The following is a 15,155-nucleotide window of genomic DNA, read 5'->3' on the forward strand; positions in this document are numbered from 1 at the left end:
TGCAAGGGAGAGGCCGACGCATGTCATGAGCCGGACCCTGGTCCAAGATGGATGGTGGATGGGATGGCACTGGAACCTAAGAAGAAAAAAATGGAAGATACCCCATTCACTAACGTTAATGGCGGAGTCTCGACAGGGACCAGGCGGGAAGCGTTCGACCAAGACTCTTCTGGCAGAGATTTGCAACAAAATTCGCCCCAAGACGAGTAAAGTCTTCCAGGTGGTCGGGAGTGAGCGTGAGCCAAAGTCCGAACGGAGGGCTGCGATAGTCGTGTCGGGTCGTGTCTTGCCGTCGACGCAAGCAAGCGCGCAACCCACAGCCGTGCAGCGGATCTGGGTGGTGGGTATTACTGTGACTTTTTTCTTTCCTGATCCCTTCCTTTCCGGCGAGACGCAAGCAAGCAGAATCCAGGAACCCAGGGATGGTCGATGTTGTGTAGCCGAGGAGGTGGAGCGTCAGTGTCGAAGGGTTTCGTCAGAGCCCGGGACTACCCCAGATGTTTTGTGCGTGCTTCAAAAGTAGAGTGTGGGAGACACAGGTACAATAGCTTCCATCTCATGGATCGCGGGGGCAGCTCTCGGCTACTGCCTTGGTCTTGAACAGCGAGGCAATTTCCCGCCGGCATCATTGGGCGCAGGCATTGTTGCCCAAGACGCGCTGGCAGCGTCAGGTAAAGATGACCTCAGGAGATAGCTGGGAGCAGGGGACTACCTGGAACCATGAGGAGCGGTCAATGGCGGGACGACGATGGGACTCGATGGAGGTCGGGCACCAAGGCTTTTGCTTTTGGGCCATCATGGATGGGTTGGCGTTGGATGCCAGCTAATCGCACCCGACAGGGCTTGTTGATGCCCACTGACCACCACCATCATGAGCATCAACGCCTGGCGGTTGGGTATTTCTGACGGGAGCCCGTGAGATGCCCAGCTGGCGGTCCGACAGCAGAGCACCTCGACAGACCAGACGACCGAGACAGCACACCGCACAGAACTAGACCAGCAAAGCACAGAACAGTACAGCGCACCACCTCCAGAACATGGCGCACAGGGCGATTGGCCCTGGCTAAACTTGGCTTTTGTGCTGGCCTTGGACAGGACAGGACAGGGCGTCTGGTGATTGGGTGGCAGAAGCTCAACGGCTTCGACCCTGAATCTCTTGCAGGGCGCGGGGCGCCGATCTGAGCGAAGCCCGAATTCCGCCCGGCGAACCATCAGGGCCCATGAGGGGATTCGGAGACAGGCTGTTAGTTACAGGACTGCGCTGGCTGGCTCTGGCTCTGGCTCCCCATGCGGATGCGGATGCGGTCCAGTGCGGAGGTAGGAACAGCGTGTGCAAGGGCCCGTCACAGCATCCATCCATCATGACGACGACGACACTATGGCCTGACGCTGATGCAAGCAGACGCTGGCACTGCGGCTTGCTCCACCTGCCCTTGACCCTGGGCTTTGGGGGGGAGCCACAAGCTCGTGGCATCGTCGGCACCTGTGAACGGTGACAAGGAGATGAAGGGTCCTTACGCTCTCTCCCGTCGCGCAGCGCAGCGCAGGCCGCATTGACCCGGCCGAGTTCAGCTTTGCCGATTATGAGGCGAAGGATTACCTGCGGGTGGATCTCGTTGCCAGCGGATAGAGATGATGTGCCTCCATGGATGATGGATCAAGGTTGGCCATGGCCGTGACGGACGGGGTCGATGTGGGTGCGAGATAGATGCCTCATCTGCTTTGCCCTGATTCAAGGCTGAGGCAACAGGCCGCATCGAGGACAGGGCAGGACAGACCACCTCCACTCAGAGCTCCTGTCCTCAGGGCGGCCAATGTTGTTGGTCCCCTCATGGAAGCCGATGTCGTCCACGCAAGGATGCCAGAGCAGGGCGAACCAGGTGAGGCTCGAGATGGCTCCGATTGTTTGGCTGCCCAGGTTCCATTTGGCAGGTGCCAGATTACCCACGGGCGGCCAAATGCATGTGACCGATCTGCGGAACCCAACGTTTCTTTTCTCTCTTGACGTGGATATTAACGTGACACGAGAAAGTCGTCACATAAGCGCTGCTGTCTTCTCACAACCCTGGAGTGTGGCCGTGAAGTTTCACGCCGTCGTCGTTATCGAAGCCAGGACTCATAATGGCCAATTGTCTGGTTGAGGCAGTCGAGAGTTGAGGGAGCGTTTAGGCAAGCATCGGCCCATGCAGGCCAAGCGATATCTATTCTTTTCAATAGGGCTAGCCATGGTGTTGAGGACAGTCTGAGGCCGTGTAGGTCCAGATACCCTATAATTGGATCTCTGGGTGGTTGTGGTTGGATGTCGAGGAGTGTCTGATTTCGCAATATGGATCTTCTAGACGCCCTCATGGTACATAACTGCAGATGCAAAGCCACGACAGCAATGGTTTCAATCCGAATAAGAGTAGAATCGCCACCAGAGACGTTGTTGGTGTCATCTTGTTGCGGTTGGTTTAGGTGAAGTTGACTGCCTAGGGTAGACAGATCCATGCCTGGATGCTTGGGCACATATCCAAACGCACTACCGGCATACGAATATTGTGAGCGACATATCACGCACACCTGCATACATATTCTATGTAATTACAAAACTAGAGTTCCATCACATATATCACATCACATCTTGGCAGGGAAGGATCCTTGACCCCTCAGAGAAATCTTGATATGGATCTCATCGAGGCCCAACTGTGGGCAACAGACCAACCGTTGCACCACGCAGAGTTTCCGCCCACTCACATCAACCGTCCGATCATACATGCCCAATCTCCTGACATCCAAATTCCTTGCAAGTAAGTGAGGCTACCGTCTGGGTTCGGTTCTGGATATCCGACCCAGCCTGCCTACCCTAGGTAGGTGGCAATTCAAACCAACCTTCTCAAACACTCGGCACAATGTTCCTCCTTTCTCCCCCCTTTTCTTTGGCTTTTTCTTTGCATAGTCAGCGACATCCACTGCTTACTGTATATGGTGACCAGCGGTTGGCCGGCAGGGTCTGATCTGGGAAGAAAATCTGGTCACCGGAGTCGGCAGCACTCCACGAAGTCACTACATTCACCAACACCTCTGAAACCACTGCGCGATGCTCATAAAACGGACTCTGTTCCACCAAATGAATATTTAATAGTCAAGACAATGGCGACAAGGACCGTCGAGAACCTAATGCTGATATCGGACTCCCATTCTTCTGGTAACCACAATGAGGAACTGTGTAGCGAATGTATGGCTTTCTCAATATGGGTTTTATACGAAAGAGGACTTAATAAGCTTAATAGATTAAGGCAAGCTATTAGTATTATGCTTAGATTTCAAGTTGTTTGCGTAATGTCGATTTGCTCCCAAATATTTTGACTGTCAACGGTAATGCGGGACCAACTTTACCACAACGACAGTGACGATGCAATTACTTACACCCAATGTCCTTGTACTAATTCCATAATGTTGATATCTAATCTTTTTAGGCCCAAGGAAGGTCTTTGCGGCCGCTGAATCGGAAGAATGGTCACTGTCTCTTCAAGCTCGCCAAAACACCACTCCTCGTTTTGATCCCGCCACTTGCAAAGTTTCAGACTGGATCACGCTTTCAGCCACAGTAGAAGAACCCTACTCAATCAACCGCTCGGCATCGTCCTATACTGTCTCTCCAAGCCGTAAAATCGGCCTCTGGCACTTTCTTCTCGACCTTTGACCTCCTTGTCGCAGGCTGGACAGCAAAAGCATGGTCTCCGACGATGTGTTGTCGCTCCCATTATTGAACTTACTGGCTCAAGAAGGCTTGAAACTTCCGAGATTTCGCTGTCACAAGCCTGTAAATTCTCCAAACCCCATCCAAGCGTCAAAGACCCGAGGATCTGGCCTAAAAGCCCCCATTTCGTATTACCCCTGGTCTTAACAGACCAAAGAAGGTCTCGCGAAATGACTCCGCTGGGCGGGAGCACCCAAGAAATCTTTGGCGATCAGATCATGCTGCTTTTGAGACGGAATTCTCCTCTCGGCCTATAGAACTGCCCTCGGCTTTTGGTACTGCCCGAGGGAGGGGCTCCAAGAGGTGATGTTGAGCGCTAAGTGAGGGTGACTGTCGGCAAAGGCGGGATTGCTGTTGGAATGAGGGGAAAGATAAGCCCGTAGAAGACCAAGGCATGAGGAGAGGGGTGATCTCCTGAAGAAAAGGACACTCCTGGAGAGCCGGCGGTGAACAATGCTCCTTACTCGAGCAGCCGCCACCACGTTCACTGCCACAAACGTCGGCAACTGGTCATAGATCTGTCGAGTTTCCCAACAACGGCGGATAATGCCGTACCACAGACTCGTATCGACATCTAACAGTCGACGACTACCCGACAAACGATACCGCGGATCTGGCATCGTGGGTAATGTTCAGCTTCGAGGTGGTGTGCAACCCCTGACGCTGGCTTTGGCCCCGTACCTGAGCTTCCCGCCGGCATTGGTCCCCCCTTTACGGGATGAGTCTTGCTAGCTGAGATGAGACCTCGTAAGTGACTGATAGCAAAGCATCTGCAGCGCCAAGGAGCGGGATCCAAAGTGCTCGAGATGCAAGATGGCACTTGTCCGCCTTGTGAGGCGCCGTGTGAAGCATGGTGAGACGGGGACCTCGTAACTCGGCGACAACCATGACTGCAGCATTCAAGAAGGAGCGAGACCAAAAGTTCTTGCAGTGTGATCCGTGTAGTCTTGTCATCATCGTGAGCTGTGTGTAATTGTGAGCAGACTTGATCATTGTTGGGCTGGACTCTGAATGCCTACATTATTGCCACTGCCATGATTCTAGACCACGATTCTAGACCACGATTCTAGACCATGAAATCAACAATTGCCGAGGCAGCTCCTTTAATTCGGCTATACGGAGTGTTTAGAGTTAAAATTCTTAACGGAAGAAGCCATCTATTCATTCAGAGGTGAGGTTTGGATGGGCCGCTAATAGGGGGCCGTTCTCGACAGCCTACTAAAGCGCCACCGTCTCGATCTAACGGCGGCTTTCGATCAACGAGATGCATCCAATGCCGTATTGTGATATTAACACGAACAAGAGCAATTACATCTCAATAATCGAGCTTCATTGCAAAATCTCGTATGAATGATTGGCTCGGAGGGCATCTGCAACTGCGACGCCGAATGATGCCCGTGACCGCCCACATCCCGTGGTGAGACATTGTCGCAGATAGTAACTTGACAGCTCGTAGGGCGCCCTCTCGATCTGGGGGGCAGGCATTTGCATTTCGACCAACTTGGAAGTCTCCGGTTCCCAATGCCTTCTAGCTCTGGCTATTTTTGTCCTTGTTCATTTCTTCTGGTTCCTCTTTACGAGAATCTCGGCTTCTCCTTTTGGTGAGACTGGCCAGCCCCCTTCGATGTTCTCGACCTGGCCTGCGAACGACTGCCAGGTGATTGACCCAAGACGATGGGACGCGAGCTTACCTGCAGAGGAAAGCAGAGCAGAAGAGGACAGATCGAGAGCCCGCTTCTCATCGACGTTGAAGATATTACGTACCGTCGAGCCCCCCCTGTATCTCCATCCCTTCCTTGAATCCGTAAATAGAATCCCTTGCAATAATACCTGCTCGTCCCCTCTCCCCCCTACGCCACCTTGACAAATGCCGCTTGGTATCGTCACGAGGGCTTCAATGCGAGGGCTCATTGTCAAGCCATGATGCGTAGAACCGCGTCGTCATTCCCCATATCGTGCCCTCTGTGCTCCTGGGCTAAATTAGCCAGTTGGTCGAAGGATTAGTACCATATACTGAGAAACGGCAGTCCGGGGGAATAGGCAGTCCCTCTGCCTCCGTTCTTCAAGCCACAAAACGGCTGCGACCCTGGCCTCGATGCATATCGGACAAGGCAGCAGTGATCTTTCTGCTTCCAACGGTGCGACAAACAGGCAGCTTCGCCTCATTGACCAGGGCGTCGGACGTAACGCTCCCTTCAGCCCTCAGAGGGTCCCTCATCATCATCATGGAGACCGAGTCTGACACGAGCCTTCAGCCAGCCTCCAAAGATGAGACACCGCTGACACGAGGGAGACGATGTCTGTCTGCCCTGGCGACGCAAAAGGGCCAGTGCTTGGCCGCGTTTATGTTGTTTCGTTTCCCTAGGGCTGAAGGGCTCCCCCATGTCCTGCGCCGCCTCCAATTAGCAGCACGTGGCACGATGAGGGAGGGAACACGAGCTATCGCCTGGTACGGGCTCGCGTTAATGCACCTGCCCCCCCCTGTTGACATGCCGACCGGGAGTCCGTCACCCAAAATAACCACAGCCCCGCATGAGAACCAAACCATCCTCCGTAGGCAGCATACCATCACAACTTCCGAGGCGGGTCCACCCCCGGGGCTCCGACACGGGCGTCCGATCCGGATCGGACCTGGTGTCTTTCGGAGAGCCTCGGTCATTCACTACAGAGATGGCGCTAGTTGACGCACCAACAGCATCAGAACATGAATGAAGAGGGGATGGCATGCATGGTGATCTTCATGTCTGGAGCGTCTGCCAACTGTGTCTGCAGGGCAAGGCTGATTTAATTTATGTAGGGCTCGTCTGTAGTGAGGCTCACAATGTCTGTCGGTGGTGGTCTCGTGCCATCTGCATCCTCTTGAACCGTTTCGAGCGTTTCAAAGGCCGTTGGTAGGCTCCCGCTCCAAGTGGGCGCATCGTAACAGCACCAGCCTCCCGATGCTATACTAGCAATCCTGGTCCCAGATGAGGCTCCATACCGTTGGTTGTCACTCATCGTGCAGCGGTGACGTAGGAGGTTCCTCATGGGAAGATCCACCCTGCGCGAGACAATGCGCTTTCGAGGCAGCCCGATGTCGAGCGGCCGCCTTTTTGCTTTCCAATATGGCCTCACTGATCTCGAGTCCCCCGGACAGAGGGCGTAGCCTCTACGGGTTTGGGTGAGAAAGCCCCCGCCACCGGGTCTTAGCGAGTCATGGGTCTAGGGGGGATCAGTGTGCGTTGATTGGACAAGGTCCCTGCAGGCCTCGTCTAGGGAAACGAGCTTTGCTCTCTGGCTTCTATTTGGGGCTATCCCGCCATCTGGCTTGGTTGGAATCGGGCAAAGGCTGGTTCTCAATACGAAGGCATGCCTCCATGGCCTGTCTCTTGTTCAGACCGTGCCAACCGTGCCTCACCACCAGAACCTCGCCTCCTGTGGAATATTTCCCGTCGACTGTCCCCGAGTTGCCGGGCTGCGGATCTTGACGATAGACGAGCCGACACATACATCAGCATGTGGGCGAGGTTGCTAAGCCTTTGCCATTTTCGGAGAGCCAAAGAAACACCACAATAGTAACTAACCCTCATGACCACGGGAGAAGAGAATGGCTCCCCCAAAGGAACGCAAGAGGAGATTTCATCGACGGAGCAAAAATGGATGCCAGACCTGTAAACGAAGACATGTGCGCTGCGATGAGCAAAAGCCGTTATGGTACGTGACTCTTCTCTCCCGGCTGCAGCTGCACCATACCATCCATATACATCATTGCTCGACCTCTTATACTTTCCCCTTCCCCCCCTCACTTTCCAGCAACTCACTCCCTCGGACCCTTGGCTTGATGCAAGGCTGCGATCCGGCAGTATGGTAGGGCACACGAGCCTTGCATTACTGCCGTGCCACGCGTCAGACCTGGGCGCCGACCGTCGAGTTGTAGTGGTCTCGTTTGTAAGACTGACTAACGGCCTTTGGCGAGCGTAGCACCAATTGCCTCCAGACGGGGAGTGAATGCATCTATCCAACTCCCGAACAGACGCTGCCATCCAATGAGTCGTCACCTTCACCTTCATCCAGCAGCAGCGCCGCAGGTCCCAGTACCGAACTTGAGGCCTTTGGCAACTCCCAGATGGCTCTGGCTGAGCCTCCAGCGCCAGGTCTCATCAACGTCCTCAACAACTATGTTGGGGGCTCTTTCGACGCCCTCCCGGAGCCGTCAAAACGCCTCCTGCAGCACTGTAAGCTGCCTGCACGAGGAGGATTCCGGCAGAATGGCGACTAACGTGCTTAATCAGTTTCGCAATACGCAGTATGGGGCCAGCGACCCGTAGCCAGGGAACTGGAATCCTCGGCGTGCGGTGACCCGAATCCCCGGGACCTTCATGGTTCGGCCGAAACAATGAGCTGACAGCCGTCTAGGATCCAAAAGTCGTTTGAAAACCCGGGGTACATGCATATGTGTCTGATGCTGTCGGCCTGCCAATGGGCCTGGGTTACGGGGTCCATGGACGAGGTCAGGATCCCGTTCCTGTACCACAAAGCCGCCACCTACCAGTTCGCGAGAGAACAACTCCAGAAACCAGACACTGCACAGAGCGGAGACACCATGTTGGCGATTTCTGCGCTCGCACTAACTGAGGTAGGACATTTCGGATGCAGTGTCGGACGCAGTGTCGGACCGTATGAGACTGACATTGATCTAGGGCGCCATTGGAGAGCTGGATGCCTCGTCGAGACACCTCAAGGGTATCCGGTCGGCAGTCGAGCAGTGGAATCGGGCAGGTGAACAAGTCCCGACGTTGCCCCAAAGAATGCTCAAGATGTCGGTTTGCCAGATTGTACTCTGATTTCCACCTTTGCTGATGCTGATGAATAGGGTTGGTGACGGCTTGCGAACCGGAAAGTCGGGCCAGCTCGTCAACGTACCGGAATATCAACCAACCTTTATGGCACTCCTGTTTGCCTCCATCTGGGACATTACAGCGCTGCCGCCTCGCGAGGCACCGAGATATGGCTGGTGGGAAGATACCGACTCACGAGCAGCAAGGCTGTGGCAGAATCACACCAAGGACCTCAACCTCAACTACGAGATATCGAGAGGGTTCAACCCGACCCAATACGTGCCGCGAATCCTTAACGGAGACCCCAAGAGTAGCCGAACGAGCTTCATCGCCACATTCTTTTACCTGTGCTCCGAATTGGGTCACAAGTACTTTGACGTGACTCTGATCGACTGGCTTCTGGAGCAACTGATCGATGACGTTAACGCAGGCGAGGCGCACCTCAAAACGAGCGTGTGGACACAGGCGCTGTGGCTGTGGTGCGTCATGTTTGGGGCCGCCATTGCCTCGACGGGGCGAGCGAGTAACATGGTCGAGGAGAGACAGCTGGCCAAGTGGCGAGGAGTCTATAGTGACAAGATGAAGCTGTTTAGTCGCGAGCTGGGCATCAACAGCTGGCAGGCGGCTAAGGCGATGCTGGCCGGGGTGCTTGGGAGAATAGAGGGTGAGGTTGAGAGGGGACTGGAGGAGCTATGGAATGAGGGGATCGCGGGAGGCGTGACTGGTGAAAGCAGTGCGAGTCCAGCCGTGATAGAGCTGGACTCGGACTAGGACATGCATTGTGAAGTGTTGGAGGCGTGGAATCTTTTAGTAGGACTGATTCACGAGGATTCGTCATTCTGGAGCCACGGCGGAGCGTCTTGCTGAGTGCTCACTCGAGCAATCATGATTGTAAGGCGAGCAGTTGGCCTATTGCACCTGGGGCTGACAAATGGTGAGGGCGGGATTTCCGAAATTAGATCTTTTGGACCTATACATAGTGTATGTAGAAGAGAGTCGACGCAGAGATTTGTTGTATGTACTGTATTGATATCAATAGAGAGCCGCACTTGGCCACGCGTCGTTAGACGGCATGTTTCCGCGTTTGTTGGTGGGCTTCCATGCTGGCTTCCATGGAAGGGATGGAAATGGATCGTTGGTGGAGCGGGTTGTCCCGTGTCATCACGTGGGGTGAGACCTTCCTCAGTTGGCAGGACCCCTAATGCTTTCCTTCCGTCAAGTGGAATCAGTGCCTGGCCCATTGCCTTGGAAAGCAAACTCAAAACTGAGGTGGTCAATCAAACACCAACAACACATCAACACCAGCAGGCATCAGCCTGTCTGTGAGCGACAGAGTTTTTCGTCTCCCGTAGCACAGCGTTGGATCGCAACGTTGGCACCGTTGGATTACCCTGTCTTGGCACCGTCACGAACACGATATTCGGCCTGCGACTGCAAGCGACGCGAGCGAGTGTGCCTGTCTCGCTTCTGGTCTCCCTGGGGTCTCGTTGTTGTTGTCGCACCTTGTTCCCTCTGATTCTGGAAGCGCTTCTCGCCCACCTTGACCACCGCTGTTTGTCATAGGCTGCTTTCTCGGCGAATCGCTGGCCCTTTCTGTAGCCTCCCTCTGTTTGCATCTTCCTGAGGTACGTCCAGTCTCGTAATGAAGGGCCTGCTCGTGGCCGACCAAGACCTACCCCGCCCAGCACGGCCTGCGTTGTGAGCAATCAGAGCACCGGGATACACAACCCGGGTGACGGGAGACAGACTCGGTGTGCCGCTGGTTGCATGCCGGTTCGCAGGACGCAGTCTGGTTGGTGATGGTTTCTTCTTCTGATCCACCCGTGCTGACCTGGCCGGAGGAGATAGGGGCATGAAGGGGGTGGTCTCTTCTGCTGCGGGCCGGCCGGAGAGGGGACGACATCGTCAGCGCCGTTTGACTCGTAACAGTGGTGTTTTGGTTGAGAAGATCGCCAGGACCAAGTTTTGGAGGTCCAATACCAGGACTGCCCTCGCAGACTAATATTCTCGAAAAGCGCTTGGACTCGAACTTCATAAGGATCGACGCTGATAATGCAAACTCTCCTCGCAAGACGGGATGACGACTTGAGCGCAATCTCGGTGCCAGCCTCTGCCTTTCCCCTTGGTCCCGCGCTTTCCTCGCATCTTGTCACTGCTCACCCTCGTCCAGCTCCCTTTTGCGCTCACCAGCTGCAGTGATGCGTTGTCCGACAGCCATCATCCCTCCCTTCCACTAGTTGACGCCAAGTGATAGGACGGGCCCCGGGCCTGCTCTCCACTAGGCCCCTCACCAAATCAGGGAAGTTGAGCCAGTCGTGGTCGTTTTGGCCCATACCTGGACGCATATCCCTGCAATAATCCAACACACCGGTCTCTTCGCTCTGAAATCACAAACGCCAACTCACTCATGCGGCCATCCTATGCGGCAGTTTCATTGGCATCCATCGCTTGCTGTGGAACCTGGCTCCGGCAAGTCGTCAGGCCTCGACAATGATAAAACCCGCAGGGTCCCTCGTTGCCCAACGTCTCACTTCTGCTTCCTCAATTTTCCAGCCTAACTCTCGCCTCTTACTGCCCAACAATCCTCGCTTCGGCCTGATCCTTCAAAGACGACCCATCCTTTCCTACTCCTCTTTCTAACCCTCTTCTACCATATCTGTCTACGCTTGCTTGCCATTCCGTCAGGAAACACCAAAGCAACCCAACCCAATCAGCCCAAGGATCATCCTGTCGCGCAACAACACCAACTTGACGACAGTTTTTGCCACTGGTCTGAACTTGCAAGACAACGTCCTGCGTTGATCTGCTGGATCACAAGAGCTCAATTTGCTCTACCCCGAGGATACCATGACTGTTACTCTTTGTGTGACCACGGCAACCATGCCAGGTTTCAAGAACTCGACTGACCTCGATGAGGTTCACTCGCTGTCCAGGTACTGTTTTCTTTACTCTTCCCTGGGAGGTCTGCGTTTGCTTTTTGAATCATGTTGCGCGAAATCAATGTATCAATCATCTTGCTTCACTCTGTCTTCCACTCAAGGATATCGCTCCCGGACAACAAACACTTCAAGCTCTCGCCCCAGGGAACTTCTTCACATGGATCAAATGGCCCGTTTCTCCTAGGATTGTCGACACTCATTGCCGGGATCTCTTTCACACATGGACTTGTCCAGCCGGACATGAAACAATGATATTCTCACTCTGGCTTTATGCCACCGAACGGTGAGTATTGCCCGTTGATGTACATTGAATCGCAGCTTTTCCCATGGATCAAGGCCGGACCTCTTTCCTCGTTTTGCCTCAGGACATTGCTGGTTTCATGGACTCGACCCAAGGAACATGGATACTCTTGAACTCGGGACTAGATCTGGACATGGCAACAACCAGGAGACAATCGACCGCATGGATGCCACAAACTGGATGACGCAGACTGGATCAACATTTCGCCCGCACTGGATGGTCGCTCTAGGAATCAAGGTAGCATTCAGGCTTAACGGCCATGAATCTGACAATCCAATTTGATTGTTTTGTGCATCCGCACACTTTGTCTCTGGAACGCCTATATTTGACCTTTCGCTGGCTTTTATCCCTGGTTTCAATGGATGACATGGACTCTTTGCTTTATACTCGACTCTGGGACCCATACTCGACACTGCAAATTGCTATACCAACAACCTGATTGACCGAAGAACGGGAAGCTGAGACTGAACGACCTGAATACTCGACTTCAACACTCAACCAACGCCGCCGCCACCACTCGCCAATGACCCTTGACACGACACTGGATGCTTGAGCCTGGATTCGACCTGTGACTTGAAGAATGACTGGAGACATCGCCCCAATCTCAACGGACACCCAAGGAACCTTGACAGAAAGCAAGATCTAACACTAGATCCATGCTCCTCACTGTCATACTTGGTCTGTACCTACGACGCCACAGCCACGCAGTGAAAAATGGCTAACCGATTCCACAGATTCAAAGTTGATTCAAGCCATGATCAGCACCATCATTTCTTTTTCTTGTTTGATTTTGGGTAGTCGTGAACGGCACACTGACCATTTCCTCAGCGATTTCAGCTTCTCTCAGCCTACCATGGCTTCGACAACATCTGGACTCTTTTCTTTTTCTCAAACAGAACCATCAGCGGACCTCTTGACAGGTTCGTCGTGGGCTACGACAGCAGAAGGACCACAGAACTTTCAAGATTTCTCAGACAATGGATCTGCCCATTCCGGAGAAGCCGAGGAGTTCATTTTCACATCTGGCCAGACTACCCCCCGAGGAAGCCGTGTTCACTCCCAAGGACGCCAGGACATTCAGACCAACTGGACTGCATCCAGGACTGCTCCTGTGACCCGAGGTGGACAAGCGATGTCCAGGGTTAGCTCGAACAGATCCAACGGCTCTGCGCTGTCACAATCATCACACTTGTCCAACAACATGGACTTCACAGGTAATGCTTCCGCTCTCCAGACTGGAACCCAGACCGGTGCTGCCATGGCGGGAATTGATACTTGCCTCCTGGACACCGATGCCGATGGCATCACGACCCAGATGTACTGGCCTGGATACTCCCTCGACGTTGGACTGAACGGCGATGCCACCTTTTCCCTGCCGGACTCCAGCCCCCTCCACGTGGTCCCAGCCCACATGCAGCTTGGCCCTGATGTCAGCCTTGCCGAGAACTCTCCTCCTAGCCCCTGGGACTGCTTTTCTAGCTCCATCTCCCGATCTTCCTCTCCCAACACCATCGAGGACTTGTGGTTCCCCACCCAGAGCCCCAACTCGTCGCCTCAGATCCAATGCCAGTCGCCTAGGTACGTATTACCCGATCGCAAAGTGACTCCCAAATCGGTTTCTCACCTAGTCGATTCTTTTAGCCTTGACCGGAACCTTCCCCTGATCTCCGAGGATGCCAATGGAAAGGTGATGCCTCAGCTTGATGAGACCCTTGCCCTGCCTGCTCCTTTTGCCGGACCCCGACGACAGAACAGTGATGGTGAGTCCGCCAGGGACCACGATCTTTATAAGAAGGCCGCTCCCCATGAGGATGGACTCTACCACTGCCCCTGGGAGGGACAACCCAGCTGCAACCACAAGGCCGAGAAGCTTAAGTGCAACTACGAGTAAGAAACACCCCGCCGGTCGTGTTTGGTGACTATACTGACTTGTTAGCAAATTCGTGGACTCTCACCTGAAGCCCTACCGCTGCAAGGCCGAGTCGTGCGAGGGCGCCCGCTTCTCGTCGACTGCGTGCCTCCTTCGCCATGAGCGTGAGGCCCACGGACTCCATGGCCATGGTGACAAGCCTTTCCTTTGCGTCTATGAGGGATGTGAGCGTGCCGTGCCCGGAAATGGATTCCCCCGCCAGTGGAACCTCCGAGACCACATGAAGCGCGTCCACAACGACCATGGAAGCTCCAGTGGCTCGCCCACCAACGGATCCGCCCAGCCTTCCAAGGGACGTAAGCGCAAGACTGAAGTGACCGAGACTCAGACCGCCCCCAGCCGCAAGGCGGCCGTCAAGTCCATGCCCGTTCCCCAGGAGCCCAAGGAGTCCGTGACCCAGCCCCTTCTTGACCAGTGGATGGAGCACCGTAAGGCCGTGGAGAACCTCTTCCAGACCCTTGTCAAGCCCGAGGATGCCCAGAACGTCCAGCACATCGCCACCATGCAGAAGCGCCTCACTTCCATGATGAAGCTCACCAACGACCTCAACTCAGTCAAGACTGGCAACGCTATTGCTGGCACTGGTTGAATGAATTGTAAGTGACTGTTGATATCTTTGCCACAAGCCCTGAGCTAACCAGATGGACCTAGAAAAGCGAAACTTGTCTGCTACCAGGATTTATCAACATTTGAATCGTGCGAGTGCACATGCAGAGACCGGGATGACCGTCTATCAAGAGACCATATTCTGAATCTCCAACACGCACCACGGATCGGGCAACCAGACGCCCAAGGATCTTCGGCAGAGACGCCAGTCCTGCCAGATATAGCATCCCATCCATAAGGACGCATTGCCATCCCGTCGGAGTCTTTTTTACCCAAGGCCACATACCAAGGAGAACGCCGCCGACTTCTCGGAACCGGCGCCTGGAGGAGGACGGGGTCACTTTGCGAAAGGGAACATTGACGACTTTAGAGTCGAGAAGGGGAAGCCGAGAGGAAGGACATATCTGATAGATTGATTCAAACATCTACTTTTTTTTACTTTGTTTGTTGTAGGACAAGTTACAGACAGATACAGACAGACCCCTTTGATCACAGCAAGAGGGTAGCAGATAGAGACATTTTGTTAGGGAATAGGATTTTGTCATTTGATAGCATTGCTTTCCTTCTGGACAACCTCAAGTGTGACATGGGTGAAGAACGATGCTTCTTGACGAGGCTGACTATCATGGCATGATATTCGGTAAGACGTAGTGGTTCGACAGCTAGGGACAGTGCGTTTTGTCGCCTGAGGACTATCGCTACATCATCCAGGGGGTCAAGATACTCGCCGCAGCCCCATCTCAGAAGCCAAGACCAATGCTTGACGGACTGTAGATGATATCTCAAACACAGCAAAGGGAAAAGCAGCGGTGAAAGCTGC

The 15,155-nt window shown here is 54.1% G+C and overlaps 2 protein-coding genes across 2 annotated transcripts; both read left to right on the top strand.

Annotated features, from left to right (window-relative positions):
• Window positions 1–7,328: 7,328 nt before the first annotated feature.
• On the top strand, window positions 7,329–9,330 carry LRP88_09694 (uncharacterized protein; the record flags this gene model as incomplete). The annotated part of the gene is made up of 6 exons (XM_083246175.1): window positions 7,329–7,435; window positions 7,703–7,956; window positions 8,014–8,071; window positions 8,138–8,357; window positions 8,422–8,540; window positions 8,595–9,330. 6 exons carry the CDS (start codon window positions 7,329–7,331, stop codon window positions 9,328–9,330), a joined length of 1,494 nt encoding a protein of 497 aa, XP_083097288.1.
• Window positions 9,331–13,000: 3,670 nt separating this feature from the next.
• On the top strand, window positions 13,001–14,318 carry LRP88_09695 (uncharacterized protein; the record flags this gene model as incomplete). The annotated part of the gene is made up of 3 exons (XM_083246176.1): window positions 13,001–13,377; window positions 13,441–13,686; window positions 13,736–14,318. 3 exons carry the CDS (start codon window positions 13,001–13,003, stop codon window positions 14,316–14,318), a joined length of 1,206 nt encoding a protein of 401 aa, XP_083097289.1.
• Window positions 14,319–15,155: the final 837 nt, after the last annotated feature.

Source organism: Fusarium phalaenopsidis (assembly GCF_050370095.1).
Source record: "Fusarium phalaenopsidis strain FUZ10S chromosome Unknown contig_32304, whole genome shotgun sequence".
NCBI lineage: Eukaryota > Fungi > Ascomycota > Sordariomycetes > Hypocreales > Nectriaceae > Fusarium > Fusarium phalaenopsidis.